Below are 14688 nucleotides of genomic sequence, written 5' to 3' on the forward strand. Positions count from 1 at the left end.
GCAAAAAACAAGCGCAAATTCAAACGCGATTTCAATATGTCACATATTGACAGTGGCTCACCGATGCCAATGACATAATTACCCAGCTACATTTCCGAAAGAATGCAAAAGCACTGACATATATTTTTCCTTCCTGCACGATGTGCAGGGCAGAGATAGATTTTGGTAGCCCGACTGGAAATATCGCTAGCCCCAGGACGTCGGGCTAGCGATTTTGCGAGCCCTGATGTGCCAAGTAAACACTCAGGCCACTAGCATGACACAGTACTAGCTGGCTCTGCAGTCTTGCTATACATATTTTGAAATGATAATTGTCTTATTTTTAGAACTATATTTTTAAATTATAAAGGCTTCTCAATATCTACATGTCATTATTTAACTTTATTAAGTTCAGCCGACATGACAGGAAAGGCAAACAGCTTTCAAAACAGTCTAAAGGAGGACTCCGAATGGAGGATGGGGCTTGAGACACTGCGCAGGGCATCGATCGCACACTCAGACACATCAGTCCAAAAAAGAAAACACATCAGCAGATGCCTATCGGCTGCTGTCTCATTTTCCAATTTGTTCCTTTTCCGCTAACAGGCTGTAACTGCCTGAGGCTGGTTCTGTTGAGCTTAATGAGGCAGCGTGGAGAGGAAATGCCTCACATGTGCAATGACAAGGTCCAACATTTAACCATCATCACTATACTTCAAGGAGACAGATGCATAAGTTTCAAACACAGAAAATGACGACCTTTTGGCTTTATCACAATTGTGAAAAAGTTTGAACTGATTAATCATTGATTCAAATAATAATGATACAGTGGTTAAAAAAACCAAAAAAAACTTGGAGCCCGAGGGTTCGTATTGGACACCAACCAAACAATTATGTCTTTATTTAATAAACAAGTTCAGAATTACAATTACACAAGGTGTACCACCTCCTGCTTCAGACACAGCAGAGATTTAAATGCAGTAGACCATGAACTCAAATTAAATAAAAATACATGCTTTGACAAATTTCAAGCCATTTGAAGCCATTTAAAACCTTAAATAAGCTTAAATAAATCATCTACCCACAGAACTACCCACAAAACTCAAAACACTGGGTCAACGACCCAAGAACGACAACAACCTCACACCTCTAACCACAAAACAGTGTCACTGCAGTACAGAAAATTAAAAACCTCCCATGTGTAGAAAATAAATGAGAAACTGTAACACAGAAGCTCCTATAAGAAATGCAAGCACAGAATCCCGTGTGCTATTTCTTTTTGAGAGCAAAGTGGAGCAAGAGTGAAGAAATGTTGTTCAGCCAGGCTCAGGATATACCATACTGAGGTGGAATCCTCTAATGTCTGAAAAACTGCCCTGAAACTGAATCAGGTAAAGTGAATAACATTGATCTTCTCATTAAAATGCAATGCTGTGCTAGGAAATCATGAGGTTGCTATTTTGAAAGGTACCATGAGCTGAAAATGTTATCTTAGTAGTATCTGATGCAACACTTCATTAGATAATAGTGGATACAGCACAGTCAGTTTGTTGACAGGACAACAGCATTTTTGCTCAAAACAAATGTCTACCATGTGTTAGAGGGAGTGATCCCAGTAAGGCCATTCCAGTCACCCACAGCTTTATATAATTAAATTTATTAATATCATACGTGAAAGTTCAAAGGGCTAATATGTATGAAAACATATTTTAAAAAATATTGAATATGGTACATTTTACTGATAAGAGAAACATATGCACGTATGCTGTGTGTGGCATGTATTTTAGGGATGAGCAAAAATCACTGCAAAAATCCAACAGCAGCTGCTTTGATCCAGCCAGCTATAAAGAGGACTGCTGAGGAGAATCTATTCCTTCTGTGTTCAGCTCAATACACTATTGATTTTGGTAGGAGCATGCAGGAGGCAAATACATGTTCTTATTAGCAATTCCCTACATCAGACTGGAACATTGTAGAGTTATCTAATTACCAGCTAATGAAAGACGATTCAGGCCCCTGTTTTGAGAGCAAGCATCTGTGATGTGTGATGGGATCATTTGATAGCAAGTTCAAGATGGCCCTCGAACTGCTTCACATAGGCTATGAATTATTATTAAGCTAAAAGAGATCAATTCTGGGATATGAATAAGTGAACAGTACTCACCAATTTTGAACTGGGGAATAAAGGAAGGACCTAAGTCTTTCTAAGAAGGGCCTAATTGTGACGATGGATGTGACAGAATAAGTCTGATCCGTAGCAACTCCATGACATCAGCTCAATAATAATGAAAGACTAAGGGGTCGTTAGGAATACCTAGACCAGGGGTCAGCAACCTTTAACACCCAAAGAGCCACTTGGACCCGGTTTCCACGCAAAAGAAAACACTGGGAGCCGCAAATACTTTTTGACATCTAAAATGAAGATAACACTGCATATATTGTTTTTTTTTTACCTTTATGCTTTGTGTGAACAACTAAAGTAAGTAAGTAAAGTTTATTTATTAAGCGCCTTTCACAGACAGGCAGTCACAAAGCGCTGTACACAAATATTAAAATAAACAATACAATCAATAGACATTATACACAATGTAAAAGGTCAAATGTAAAAAATGTTAAGAATATCAAATACGTGGATCAACAAAAGGCTTGTTTGAACAGGAATGTTTTTAACTGCTTTTTAAAAGAATCCACAGAGCAACTAAAGCGTGCTGCTTATGAAATCCATGAAGTGCTACAGAGAAAATTAAATTTTATTTATGTAATTAACACATTTTGAACTCTTAAAGAAATATAAAAAAAGGAAAGACACCCAGCTTAACTAAAATCATCCATGTAGCAAACAAAAACTGTTGTGAGCCGCCACCCTTATATTGCCTGTGGGCTTTTGGAGCGTTGACCTAACTTTTAAAAAGTAATTGGAAAAAAAGCACTATGCTGCTAAAAAATGAAAAATAGATATTTGCAAAATTCTGCCTAAATATGTATTTCATGTGGTTAATGTGTGTGGCGGGGCGTGGTCTGCAGTGCCCCTGCATGGGAGTCGGACGCACTTGAGTGGCACCCGCACTTGAGTGGCACCCGCAATCACGCCTCGCCACCTTAAAGTCTGTGATCTCTCTCCTGAGAGTTTTACAACCGATATTATAAAAATTCTATTTTTTCCCCTCTGTCAGTGCAATATTGCCAAAATTACATAAATCCGTAGTTAATGTATTTGTTACTTCAACAATATAATATTATAATTCCTTATTATCCAAGTGTTCTATGTAATCTTTCATGTTACATGGAAGAGAGGATGTGGCATTTGCAACCTGTGAAAGCACAACAGAGTGAACCATGAAGGGTCATGTTATACTCAAGTTACAAACAACCTGCTAAGATGACTGCTCAGATGAGCTGAATGCTGATAATCAATGAGTCACTGCTAATACATGATTGCTATGGGTTTTCACACAGCACATCCTGCAGGAAATGGACATCATCACTGAGAAATGATTGGCCAGCATGTGTGTACAAGCATGCTTAAGTGCACTACCTGCATGTGTGTGTTCAGCTGCATGCACTCTGCACAAGTGATCCGATATCTACCCAGAAAACATGGCTCAACCCATCAGTGTAGCACGGCCCTGATAAAATGACCAGACCACGGCTGTAATGGCCTCTATCCACCACCCAACCCTTCAATTATGGCTGACATGCCAGCCTGTTCAGCCCCAATTGAATCAGGCCTGCTTGAGCTGCATCCACACCCAGCCACACACACAGACACTCTCACTCTCTCTCTCTCTCACAAATGCTCTAACAACCTGTCAATAATCTCAACACTCAACACACGATTTATGCTTCATACAGTACTTGTGGGTACTTATGCAAAGAAAGCATTTTACTAGGAGAAATGTTCCTTGCATACATTTTGCATATGTTAGAATGTTTCTATTATTCATAAGTATATAACAGAAATTGTTTGTTGCGTAATGCACATGCTAAGCCTATTTTTAATCCCACAGTATTCCATCACTTGCCTATAGCTTGAAAAAAGGCCATCATCAGAAGATAACTAGATTTATATGTAAGCCAGTGTAACCCATCCTCCATCCTTATCAAGAAAATATTTTTGACTGGATTGGGCTCCCAGTATAGCTCTTTCTATGTTAGGAAGGCTCAAAAAGGATGAACAAGTGCAAAATTCTCTGCATGTACTTTGAAGGCCTGTAACTTGACAATTTTTATAGTATAAAGTTTTTTATAGCTTCATTAGATACACTAAAGCTATGGAACAAGAAAATTGACAGTTTGAGATGCTCACATGGGATCGTTAGAACTGACTGATTATATAAAGGAATCCTTATATTTGCTAGTTTTAACATATTTATATTTAGTATTTATGCAGAACACAAACGGTTTTGGTTCTACAATAAAGATGCAACATGCAAACAAGCAGATCTCAGACACATATTAGCAAACCAGACATTTATTATATTTCCTTGTTTCCAGCTAACAGGAACAAAAGTCTCACTGACTCTTAGTGATATCCAGCAAGAGGTTAAGGTGTTGATGAGAGGTTTGGGAATTGGCAGAGGCTGTTTGTTGCAACGAGGCTCCTCACAGCCCAAGACGCTGCAAATAAATCTCTGTATCATTACGTAAAAGAGGCTGGCCTGTCCCCCAGTGGGGCTAGCACGTGTTCAGGGACTTTCAGCAGCATAACAGCAGTCTCCTGATCCCTGCCCTTCCAGCATCAACCCCCCACAATACAGCCTCTCCCTTTTCACCGTTACCACACTTCAACAGCAATTAAAAGTGATGCAAAAGCATTGCATCACTTTTAAAGGGGATACAAAATTTTTACCTGAAGTTCCAGACTGACCTTCATAAGGTACAAATAAACATCAAGGGTTCTAAACTGTATAGCAGTATAGAAGTTTAATAGGCTACCGACCAGTTGCTCTAACACCTGTTATAATGAAGTGCTTCGAGAAACTGGTCCGACGTCACATCATGTCCTGCTTGCCACCCACACTCGACCCGCTCCAGTTTTCATACAGAGCTAACAGATCAACTGAAGATGCCATCGTTACAACGCTCCACACCACCATCTCTCACCTGGAAGTGCAGGCTGCTCTTTGTTGACTTTAGCTCTGCTTTCAATACGATACTCCCGGACAGACTAATAGTTAAACTGCTGGAAATTGGACTTCCTTCCACCACCTGCCGCTGGATCAGAGACTTCCTCTCAGACCGTGTACAGAGAGTTAGAGTGGGGCCTCATCTTTCCTCAGGGCTCTCCACAAGGCTGTGTACTGAGTCCCCTACTGTACACTCTGTACACACATGACTGTGTTAGTTCCCACCCAGACAACACAGTCATCAAGTTTGCAGATGATACTACTGTGGTGGGGCTCATCTCAGGGGGAGATGAGACTGCGTACAGAGCTAAAGTTCAGAGGCTGTCAGATTGGTGTGCAGTTAACAACCTGGACCTCAATACCACCAAAACAAAAGAACTGGTAGTTGACTTCAGAAGGAGGAAGTCCGAGCTGCAGCCTGTCAGCATCAATGGGGAGTGCGTGGAAAGGGTCTCCAGCTTCAAGTTTCTGGGTGTGCACATAGACACAGACCTCCAATGGAGCTCTAACACCTCTGCGGTCTTAAAGAAGGCCCAACAGCGTCTCCACTTTCTGAGAATCCTCAGAAAAATGGACCTGAAGAAGGAGCTGCTGACCGTCTTCTACCGCTGCTCCACTGAAAGTGTGCTGACATATTGCATCGGTGTGTGGTTCTCCAGCTGCACCACAGCACACAGAAAGGCACTCCAGAGGGTCATCAACATGGCCCAAAAAATCATTGGACATCCTCTTCCCTCCCTGAAGGATCTGTACAGCACTCGCTGTCTCAAGAGGGCACGCAGCATCCTACGGGACTGCACACACCCAGGACACCGGGTGTATAAGCTGCTGCCGTCTGGCAGGAGGTTCAGGCTGCTGAGGTCCCGAACAAATAGACTCAAGGACAGCTTTTACAACAGGGCAATAGCCCTAATCAATGTAAATAGCTGACCTGACTGGATACCTCCCTGGACTTTTTTAGGGGGGAGGTAACAATGTTTAAAACAATAACAATAATATTTATATTTATAACAAGGTGCAATAATAATTAATGTGCAATAATAACAGTGTGCAATACACATACACTTATTCTTCTTTTTTATACTAAGTTAATATACTGTGTTGTGTTGTTTGTTGCGTTTGGATGTGTCATATCGTGTCGTGTTGTGTTATATGTAGTGCCGACGCAGGACAGTTTTTCCAATTTCATTGTACTACTGTACTATGTATGACTGTGCAATGACAATAAAGAGCTATCTTATCTTAAGTCACAAGAATAAATACAACGTTAACAAAGTAAACTAAACTCTTACAGTTTGACTCTATGAAAAAGTCAACTTTACTTGTGTTTCTGCTTACATTTTTTGGGGAAATATCTACAGTGTAGATATATCCTTTGTTAACTTGGCCAAACTTTTCAACACAAACATGACAGAAACTGATGCATGTTTGAGACAGACTTCCAAAAAGATTTGTACCATCTATTCTAAATTTCTTAAAACCACAACTAAGTGCTTTCATCAGAGTGGTCAGAAGGAACTAGCCATGGCCTTAAACTCAACACAATCCCCTGAAAAAAACAAAACTTGCTATTACTCAAAAATCCGTTTGTTTTTCATGATTTTAAAGATGAAAAACAGAAAGAAAGAAGCTTTTACTGGATTTGTATTATAGTCCTTTCTGTGCTGTGTTCTCTGATTTCCTTCTGTTTTGCACATCTACTGCAGACAATTCCCCTTACTGAGACACTGATTATTCAGACAGGAAGAAAACACCCAACCATCTGGAATGGCTCAGCTCTACTGATCATTAGAAATGCAACACACACACATACACAACAAAGCTCTCTCCCGCCTCTCATTAATCGCTGTTGCCCATCGGCTCTGTCAGTTAGCAGCTACATAAGCCATTAGGCCTGTGCTACTCACCCTGTTAGGACCACCACAAAGTCCATTACATTCCAGCCATTACGCAGGTAGGAGCCTTTGTGGAACGCAAAGCCCAGGGCAATGATCTTGATGCCAGCCTCAAAGCAAAATATTCCAATAAAGTAGGGTTCTGTGTCATCCTGTAAGAGGAAAGAAGAGCAAAGGATTTCTGAAACTGCAGACATAAATTTATAAAGATTGAGACAGATAATGTGAAATAATACACAATGAAAAAGAAGGGTCTAGATCATTAAGTGTCCGTGATCCTCTACAAAGCAAGCTCTACAGATGCTTTAACCCACCAAAAGAACTATAACTACGAAAAATCGAAACCTTTTTTTCCCTGTGAATCTGTGAGTTCTGGAAACGATTTAGAAAACTAGAGGTGTCCCCCAGTAAAAGGAATAACACATGGTGTAACTAGTGCTGGTAGACTGATTCAGTATAATTAATTCGGCTTCATCACTCCATTAACTTAATAGAGTTTAAAGTGAGAAGAGGTTTTAAAAAAGTACTCAAACTTAGGTCAAGGCATCTATTCAATCTATTCAAAAAACAAACTCCAAAAAGTATCATAAAGGTAATCATTAATCAATAATTGGTTACGGTTAAGCGATCTGTTATCAACTTCACACCTCAGAATACTCCGACATATAATATAACCCTAATCCAATTTTGCCCATTACAATGCAATTACACATGCAGATGTCCTCCTGCTCGTTTTCGAGCAGTATTTTAACTTCCTCTTAAAAATGAAACTTTTTGTACAGAGAGACTGAGAGTAACATAGTAACATTACAGGCAAGCTACATTCATGCTACAGCCTGTTCATCCATCAGCATAAAGGGTGCACTGACTTGGATGGCAACATCAAATAGTAGTGTGATCACCATAAAAGTGATCTATAGCTGCTTTTATCAAATGCCTTGAAACCTCATTGAAGGCACCATTTTGGTTAATTACATGTTGATAAAAGTGCAACTAATATCTTTGTTACCTCAAACAGGCGAATTCTACTACTTCCCTTGCAGTGAAATAGAATAACAGACCTTTTTTTTTTTCAAATAACCAAATCAACAATTAATAGAGTATAAGATTATAAAAATCATACAAAAGACTACACAGTAGTGGAAATAATTATTTGATCTTATGCTGAATTTGTAAGTTTGCTCACTTGGAAAAAAATGAACAGTCTAATTCTTATAGTAGATTTGTTTTTTAGTTTTATGATCATTTAATTTTATTAGAGAGCGACAGAATATCACACCACCAGTAGTTACCTTCTCCCTAAGCTCCTCGCTGATGGTCTTGTAGCCTGTTTTTGCCTTCCACAGGTCTAAAATATTGTCCCTGATGTCCTTTGACAGACCAAATGTATTTAATTGACTAACTGATTGCAATCTGTGTGAGCACACATGACCACACGGCGAATCTGTGGGAGCCAGAATTAAGGCTGGATTGTAGGAGATCAAATACAAATTTTTTCTTTAGTGTTTTTTTTTATTTTATTTCTAGCTGATATTTTGTCTCTTCATTCAAATGAAACTACCATAAAATTAGAGACTGTTCATTTCTTTGTAAGTGTGCAAACTTACCAATTCAGCAGGGGATCAAATAATTATTCCCCCTTCTGTATTGATACCTAGGGCTGTGCGATATGACCAAAATCTCATATCCCAATATAACAATTCTATCGTCCCGATAACGATATAAATCACAAAAATGTAACATTTTCTGTAAATTCTGTGAATCTTTGCTGGAAGTGGAAGTGTTTCCAGCTGGGCGTCCTGTAGCTGGAGTCGAGTGTTTTAACCGATGCATGAAACTAAACATTTTTAGACATTTAGACACCGTTTTCTTTGTGAGTATTTATTACACGGCGTGCTGCGGGGAAAAGCCTGTTCTAACGTTTGAGTCTAAGGTTTATTTTTTAGCACCTGGCAGCTCTTCTTTACTTCTCATCCGTAAATATTCTGCTCTTTCACGTGATTCAGTTTATTTTGAAAAGTCTCAACAGGATCTTGAGCTTTATTGTGAAAGGTTTGTGGAACATAAACAAGCGGACACGCGATGCTATTACCATCGTTGTTGCTAACGACAACACATAAAAACAGGCGCTTGTCCGTCCGTAGTGTGGTTATATAAAATATAAGAGAAAGAGAGAACTTTAAGAAATGAATATAGCCACTGCAGTGACCATCAAAACGATGAAAAAATATTGCTTATTTTGCGACACTACAAAACAAACGATAGCGTAAAATGAAACGATAGACATTTTTATATCGTCATGCGATATATATCGTTATATCGAACAGCCCTATTGATACCTACTTTCAACCGCTTCCTTATCACAGCAGGGAGCTTTCAGTTTGGCTTTTTAATTTTTATTCGTTTTTTTGACACTACACAATCCCAAAGCAATAATCTTAAATTGTAGCCCTTGTCACAACTCCATAACTTTGCTTGGCAAACACAGACATTTTATGAAATCTATGGTATGTGGTATTTAATTTCTAAAGCAGCCCTGCCATTGTAACTCCCACTATTTCCCTCTTTAATAGAAAGACTTGACAAGAGAGTTCGGTGGGAGGAAGATGGAGCAGGGGTAGCCTGTGGTAATGACACAATGGGGATCAAAGGCAGCTCTGCATGGATCTACACAACCTGCAGCGCTCAGGAGGAAGGACACATGCTGAGGGGAAAACTGGTATCTTCACATCTTTTCAGTTTAGATACTTGATACTACTTGAAATGGTCAAACCCATGAGCACACAGTTAGGTAAAAGAGGAAAGAATGAAATCAGAAACTTTTTGGAAGCAGAGTTTGCAGAATAGAAACTATTTACTTACAGAGAGACATGCATGCATGCATTCCAGACAAAAGAAAAACATCTGTTAAAAATAACAATGCTAATCCTCACAGTGTTTGCATTTACAAACTGCTGTTTCTATTGTGTAACACAATAAAAGAATCAACCAGCTTTTTTACTTACCAAACGCTCTGACATTGGGGTTTTGTCTGAGGCCGGTAGGTGTTGTTCCAAGGCCAGCACAATGCAGTTTGCTATAATAGTAGCCAAGATCATGTACTCAAATGGAGTGACAGTGTTAAGGAAGTCTTGTGAAAACTAGCAAACATTAAATCAAGACATAGAAACCTGACGAAAGTTGACACAAAGCCATTCCCCCCTTTACATTGGTAGGTAACAGCATTATGCATGAATAGAAAGTTTTGGCACTGGCACCAGACATCTCTTTCTGTTGAAATGATTGTGCTAGGTTATGTATCAGATTGGCTGGAGAGGAATACTGGAGAAGATTCAAAGAAACAGAGTGCATGCACTTGAAGCTACAATTAAATTTCATAGCAGTTATTTTTTGTGGCTACCTCATCCATCAGTGATAAAGCTTTTAGCCTGCTTGTCATCATCTTTCTGTCATACCAAGAGAAATAAATGGAAGGTTAGACAACAGAGCAGGTAAAACAGCTACTAAGTGTCAACTTGGAAATGATGTATTAAGGAAGAAGAAATAGTTCATGAACTAATGTCCCTATCCATCAGGGTTTTATAGTAAGAATGAAGAGAACTGGGTAGATGATGAGTGAGTTTGTGGCAGAAATATATTCAAGGACTTACTCAGTACAGCAATCAGTGTGTTTTGTTTGTTTATTATTTCCTAACACAACACTTTTTTTAAGTTCCAAGTTCAGTTCCTAGCTCTGTTTCAATCATCTGGGCGGAGCAATGCTGACACACCGGCATTTTTGCTATCACTTCATAGGTCAACCAAAGCTATCCTTTTATGTTAACTGGTAATATTGCCACAGCAGATCATCTGCCTCCATCTCTTCCAACAACTAGCATTCTCCTGTGTTACACCATGTCTTCCTTCAATATATGCATAAAGCTTCTCTGTGGTCTCTCTCTTTCCCTGCTGCCTAGCAGCTTCATATTCAACATCCAATATATCTACTTCCATTGAAAATCTTAACTTGCTTAAGTCTCCCAACTCCAGCTCAGCTTACTGTGTTTTTGGCAGCACTACCATCTTGTAAATGTTCCCTTTCCCTCTTGCTGCTGCTATCACAATATTGGAAATGGGAAGCTAACGCTGCTTTAGGGAGAAGAGGAAGCACAGAAACTCCTTTATGCAGGAAGCACTCCATAATAAAATGACACAAATAATGTAAGTATAATCAGAAGAATAAAGGACAAAATTGTGTCCCTGTATCTAGACTGGGTTCAGTCATTTGGTATTATGGGCTCAAATTTTGATATCTGTTTTTTTCATGTTTACATTTGTACTGCAAACAAAGTCAATGAAACGGTAATGGAAATTTTTATTCCATTATATATAACAGTTCTAATACAACAGAGTTCTATAATGAACTCATAAAATAAATGTAACTGTAGTCAGATACTGGGAAAATTTGTTTTAAAAACTACAGAGTAAAAATGTGATGTTGATAAAAAGCTTGCAGTGTATGTGGATTACATTTGAAATATAACCTTTGTTACATTGTTTGTTATAAATGCCATTTTTGTCATATTGTTAGAGCATTCTTTTGAACTGTGTGGGGTTTTTTTAATAGTTTGAATATGCACTACCTCCCATCTGCCAAACACCTAGCACTGCAATTCCTGTACCAAACTAACTGAAATAAGTTGTACTCCTTTCATTTAAATTTAATTGCATTACTTATTACAATTTAACAATGTAACCTTTTACATTACAAAACTAATCTTTCCAGCTTTGTTCTTACACGAGTTGAGGAAAACCTTTTCATGATCTGCAGACCTCAACTTGGTCACTTATAACAAACACTTCCAGTCAAATTTGTACACTAAAAATCAAGGATGACAACTCCTGATTATAATTGTGTGTATAGATGGTTACTTTCTCCATCTACACCCACAGAAAAATACAGTACAGTAAACTAAATATTTTCACGACGTGCCCCTTCAATATAGTCGTACTATTTTACTAGCACCTTACTAGAGAGCTATATCTATCTTCTAATACACTCCCTGATTTTTGCAAAAGCAAGACAACCCAAAGTGATCACCATTCTAAGTCTCCAGTGTGGTGGGAGCTTGGTGATGCATATCTGGTGATATGCAGCAGTTCTTCAGTGTTTAATTTAACGTCTGCTTTTTAAAAGAAATTAAATGCAGATTTGTACCGCTCATTTGGGTATCTCGCTCCCTACATTGCACTGCCGTCGTGTTATTAGTGTACCCCTCACGGACGATACAGCTCGGCCAGTAGGAGAGGATCCTCAGGAGAGGGAGGAGACCGATGGATTCCAGCCACCAGGCCTCCAACTGCTTCGAACCACAGTAAATCCTCCTGCAGCGCACCAGGATAAATGGCTCACTAATGCACTGCGACATTAAAAATGATAAAAGAAAACTTTTATCATGCCAGAGGTTAACCAACCAGTGACTTACGCAATGGATACTATTCCACAACTAAATGTGAGTTAATTGCATGAACACTCATGCACATATACAGGTGTCTTTCCAGGGACTTTTCCTCAGAAAAAATCTAAATGCACACCAGTAAGAAATGATTTTGGTCAGCATACAAAGCTCAGCAGGTGGCATTCACTCACTGTGCACAACATCTACCAAACAGACATGAGCTGCTTTATAACCTGAAACCTGCTGCATTTCAGCGCTTGTTTGTTTTGTGTCACACCCATGCAGCGTGCCACCGCCTCACTGCTGAGGAAAGCCTGCAGATTGCTGAAGTTCAGTTCCCTGGACAGCACCATCTGCAGAGCACAGCATTCACCAGAAGACAAGAAAAGGATCTACCGAGAAGCCCATATAGTCATATCATCACACATAAACTTCAGCTCTTACCTAGATGTGCTATATTATAAAAAAAAAACAAAAAAACCTCATGACTACAGCATTTAGCAGCATGGGACTTGTGACCAACACTGGAAACAACCAGAGAGCCAGCTGTGCAAGTTTTACATTTTAGCTGAACGTATTGTTGCTTTCTTAACATATATTTATACTAATTAATAAACAGTATTCTAGATGCCGGCTTCTTCTGCCTCTAAATAAGGCCCCATAAAATTTCCTGGGAGTTCGGCGTCAGGCATGCGGGTTTTATACAGGACAGAGCGGCTTATCTGGTGGTTTACTGGGTTGTAAGGATATGGCCATTCGGTGATCTTTTTGGCATATTTCCGTATTACATTATCCTCGCTGAAGATGAACAAAGAGCGGTTGACGGTGAGGCAGTTCTGTTTGACTGGAATTGGGTTGTAAATGGCCATGGTCCTGGCTCTCTGGGCCATCGTCTGCTTGTACATCCTCTGGCCACCCGGAGGCCCCGGCTGCCGGCTGCCCCCCCTGGCAGGGGCCGCGGGGCAGCCGCCTCCATAGCGGCCGGACAGTTCGTCTTCAAATCGAGCCATTGCGGAATAGCGCAGACCTTGCTGGAGAAACCAAAACTGACACCAGAAAAAAAATAGAGAAGAAGCATCACCACACACACTGACGTCCCGTCCCCGTGCAGGTCCTTTGGGTGCGTGTGTCGGCCACGACCAGCAGAGTCACACACACACAAAAAAACGAGCTGAGGGAGGCTCTTTTTCATCAGCCTCAGTCGGTTATTGCCTCACCTCCATGTTTTTACTCTCCGCGGCGTGGAATTGTTGCTTAAAGTTTAGACGCTCACATTCCATGATGCATCATTTTCATGGCGGACTGCCCACGTCCTCGCAGGTAGCTTTTATACTGGCGTCAACGCTACAAGTTCATGCTAGAGGATGCGGAGACAACGGAACACCGTGTCTAAAAGACAGCCACCTCAAGACAAGATAATACAGCTGAGGGAAAAATCGCGAAATGTCACAGTGAGTAAACCTGTTTTCCACCAAATAATGTCTGTAAACAGTCGCATTTCTTTTCTTAATCACTGCTGACCGCTGTGACTTAAAAGCAGTCTTCGTTAAAGCACTTTGCCCCACGGAAGAAAAAACTGATGTAATTTCATCTGATCGTTCGTCGAGGAGAAATCACAGTGCAGCTGCTTGTTTCCATGAATTTGCGGTTAATGGGAATGTAGCTACCACTTTCTCTACTGTTCCTCAGACCCCCACGTGACCAACAAGACGCCAGCCAGTGGCTCCACCTGGGCGAGCCCTGTTACCATAGCAACAGGGAGGAGAACGAGCCACGGGTCAAGTTACACGGAATGAAAATGACTTCCGGCAAAATCAGAGCTTGTTTGTGGACAGATCTGATTTCGGTTTTTGAAAATATTGCAACTAACCCAGCGAAAACTGATGTAACTGCGATATAAACAAAATTATGTCGGTTCGATTCCCTTCGAAAATCAAACAGTAAATAGGACGAAACGATTTCCGGTCAATATTTCCAAAGTAAACTCAAAGTTTCATAAAAAAAAAAAAGATAAATGGCGTGTATTTGTATAGCGCTTTACTTAGTCCCTAAGGACCCCAAAGCCCTTTACACATTCAGTCATCCACCCATTGACACACACGTTCATACACTGATAATACAGTTATTCCAAATGTTGTCAGTGCATCTTCTGTTTACTGTAAAAATTTCCCCAGAAACGCCTAAGACTAAAACATCTCCCATATAGTGAGGGGTGTTATAGTATCTGACAAAAGTGAGATACTATAAACA

The 14688-nt window shown here is 39.9% G+C and overlaps 1 protein-coding gene across 1 annotated transcript in view; it reads right to left on the reverse strand.

Moving 5' to 3' along the window:
* cacna1ba (calcium channel, voltage-dependent, N type, alpha 1B subunit, a) overlaps positions 1-14171 on the reverse strand; it is a 305842-nt gene extending 291671 nt beyond the window's left edge. Inside the window, exons 1-4 of the mRNA XM_013915926.1 lie at positions 13656-14171; positions 13189-13484; positions 10006-10111; positions 7013-7152 (exon numbers count right to left, since the gene is read on the reverse strand). Of these exons, the coding sequence (XP_013771380.1) occupies positions 7013-7152; positions 10006-10111; positions 13189-13484; positions 13656-13718 (605 nt within the window). The 5' untranslated portion in view covers positions 13719-14171. The remainder of the gene's footprint in view (positions 1-7012; positions 7153-10005; positions 10112-13188; positions 13485-13655) is intronic.
* Positions 14172-14688: the final 517 nt, after the last annotated feature.

The sequence above is a fragment of the Pundamilia nyererei genome, unplaced genomic scaffold (assembly GCF_000239375.1).
Source record: "Pundamilia nyererei isolate P.nyererei 1_Seehausen unplaced genomic scaffold, PunNye1.0 scaffold00399, whole genome shotgun sequence".
NCBI lineage: Eukaryota > Metazoa > Chordata > Actinopteri > Cichliformes > Cichlidae > Pundamilia > Pundamilia nyererei.